The sequence below is a fragment of the Sphaeroforma arctica genome, assembly GCF_001186125.1.
Source record: "Sphaeroforma arctica JP610 unplaced genomic scaffold supercont1.2150, whole genome shotgun sequence".
Classification (NCBI taxonomy): Eukaryota; class Ichthyosporea; order Ichthyophonida; genus Sphaeroforma; species Sphaeroforma arctica.
Window position 1 is genome coordinate 3,822 of NW_014038408.1, and position 1,251 is coordinate 5,072.

A 1,251-nucleotide genomic window follows, 5' to 3' on the forward strand; every position below is an offset into this window, starting at 1 on the left:
TATGGGTGTTCATGTGGTGTTGTGTAGTTGTTCATGTGGTGTTGTGTAGTTGTTATGTGATGTGGTGTGGTTGTTCATGTGGTGTTGTGTAGTTGTTCATGTGGTGTTGTGTGGTTGTTCGTGTGGTGTTATGTGGTTGTTCATGTGGTTGTTCATGTGGTGTTGTGTGTTTGTTCATGTGGTGTTGTGTGGTTGTTCATTTTGTGTGACTGTGTATGTAGTGGTACAGCCCTTTCACACCACCGCCAATACGAATGCGCGCTGGCGCGATGTCGCACACGTCACACGCTACTGAGTTTGGATTCACAGACACGAAGCAGCAACAACATACCATGTACACGCTACAACATACCATGTACACGCTACTGATTTTGACTTAACATATACTTAGCAGCAGCAACATACCATGTACACGCTACCGAGTTTGGCTTCACATACACTTAGCAGCAGCAACATACCATGTACACGCTACCGAGTTTGGCTTCACATACACTAAGTAGCAGCAACATGCCATGTACACGCTACCGAGTTTGGCTTCACATCCACTAAGTAGCAGCAACATACCATGTACACGCGTGAGAACGCAGGCTCAAACGCGCCAAAGTCCTCCACACTCATCTTGGTCTTGCTGTATTGGGCAGTCGCCTGTGTTGGATGGAGTGACAGTGTGGTGAGCACATGTGGGCCGTGTAGTGGCCCGCACACGGGCGGCTGTGAGTAGAAACGTTAAGTCAGAAGTGAAGGCAATGGACGTGTGCTTCAGAAGTACAACCGTGATATCGGTCAAGAGACCGAGTTATTGTTTCCAGGTAAGGATAATGATGACCGAGTCATTGCTACCAAGTAAGGCTAATGATGTCCGAGTCATTGCTACCAAGTAAGGCTAATGATGACCGAGTCATTGCTACAAAGTAAGGCTAATGATGACCGAGTTATTGCTACCAAGTAAGGCTAATGATGACCGAGTCATTGCTACCAAGTAAGGCTAATGATGACCGAGTCATTGCTACCAAGTAAGGCTAATGATGTCCGAGTCATTGCTACCAAGTAAGGCTAATGATGACCGAGTTATTGCTACTAAGAAAGGCTGATGATGACCGAGTCATTTCTACCAAGTAAGGCTAATGATGACCGAGATATTGTTTCCAAGTAAGGCTAATGATGGCCGAGTCATTGCTACCAAGTAAGACGAATGATGACCGAGTTATTGTTTCCAAGTAAGGCTGATGATGACCGAGTCATTGCTACCAA

At 46.0% G+C, this 1,251-nt stretch overlaps 1 protein-coding gene across 1 annotated transcript in view; it reads right to left on the reverse strand.

The window, feature by feature from the left end:
• Positions 1-1,251, reverse strand: part of SARC_12216 (hypothetical protein) — a gene marked incomplete at both ends in the record, with an annotated part of 8,118 nt that overhangs the window by 3,651 nt on the left and 3,216 nt on the right. The window contains one exon of the mRNA XM_014293682.1: positions 565-645. Coding sequence (XP_014149157.1) covers positions 565-645 — 81 coding nt within the window. The remainder of the gene's footprint in view (positions 1-564; positions 646-1,251) is intronic.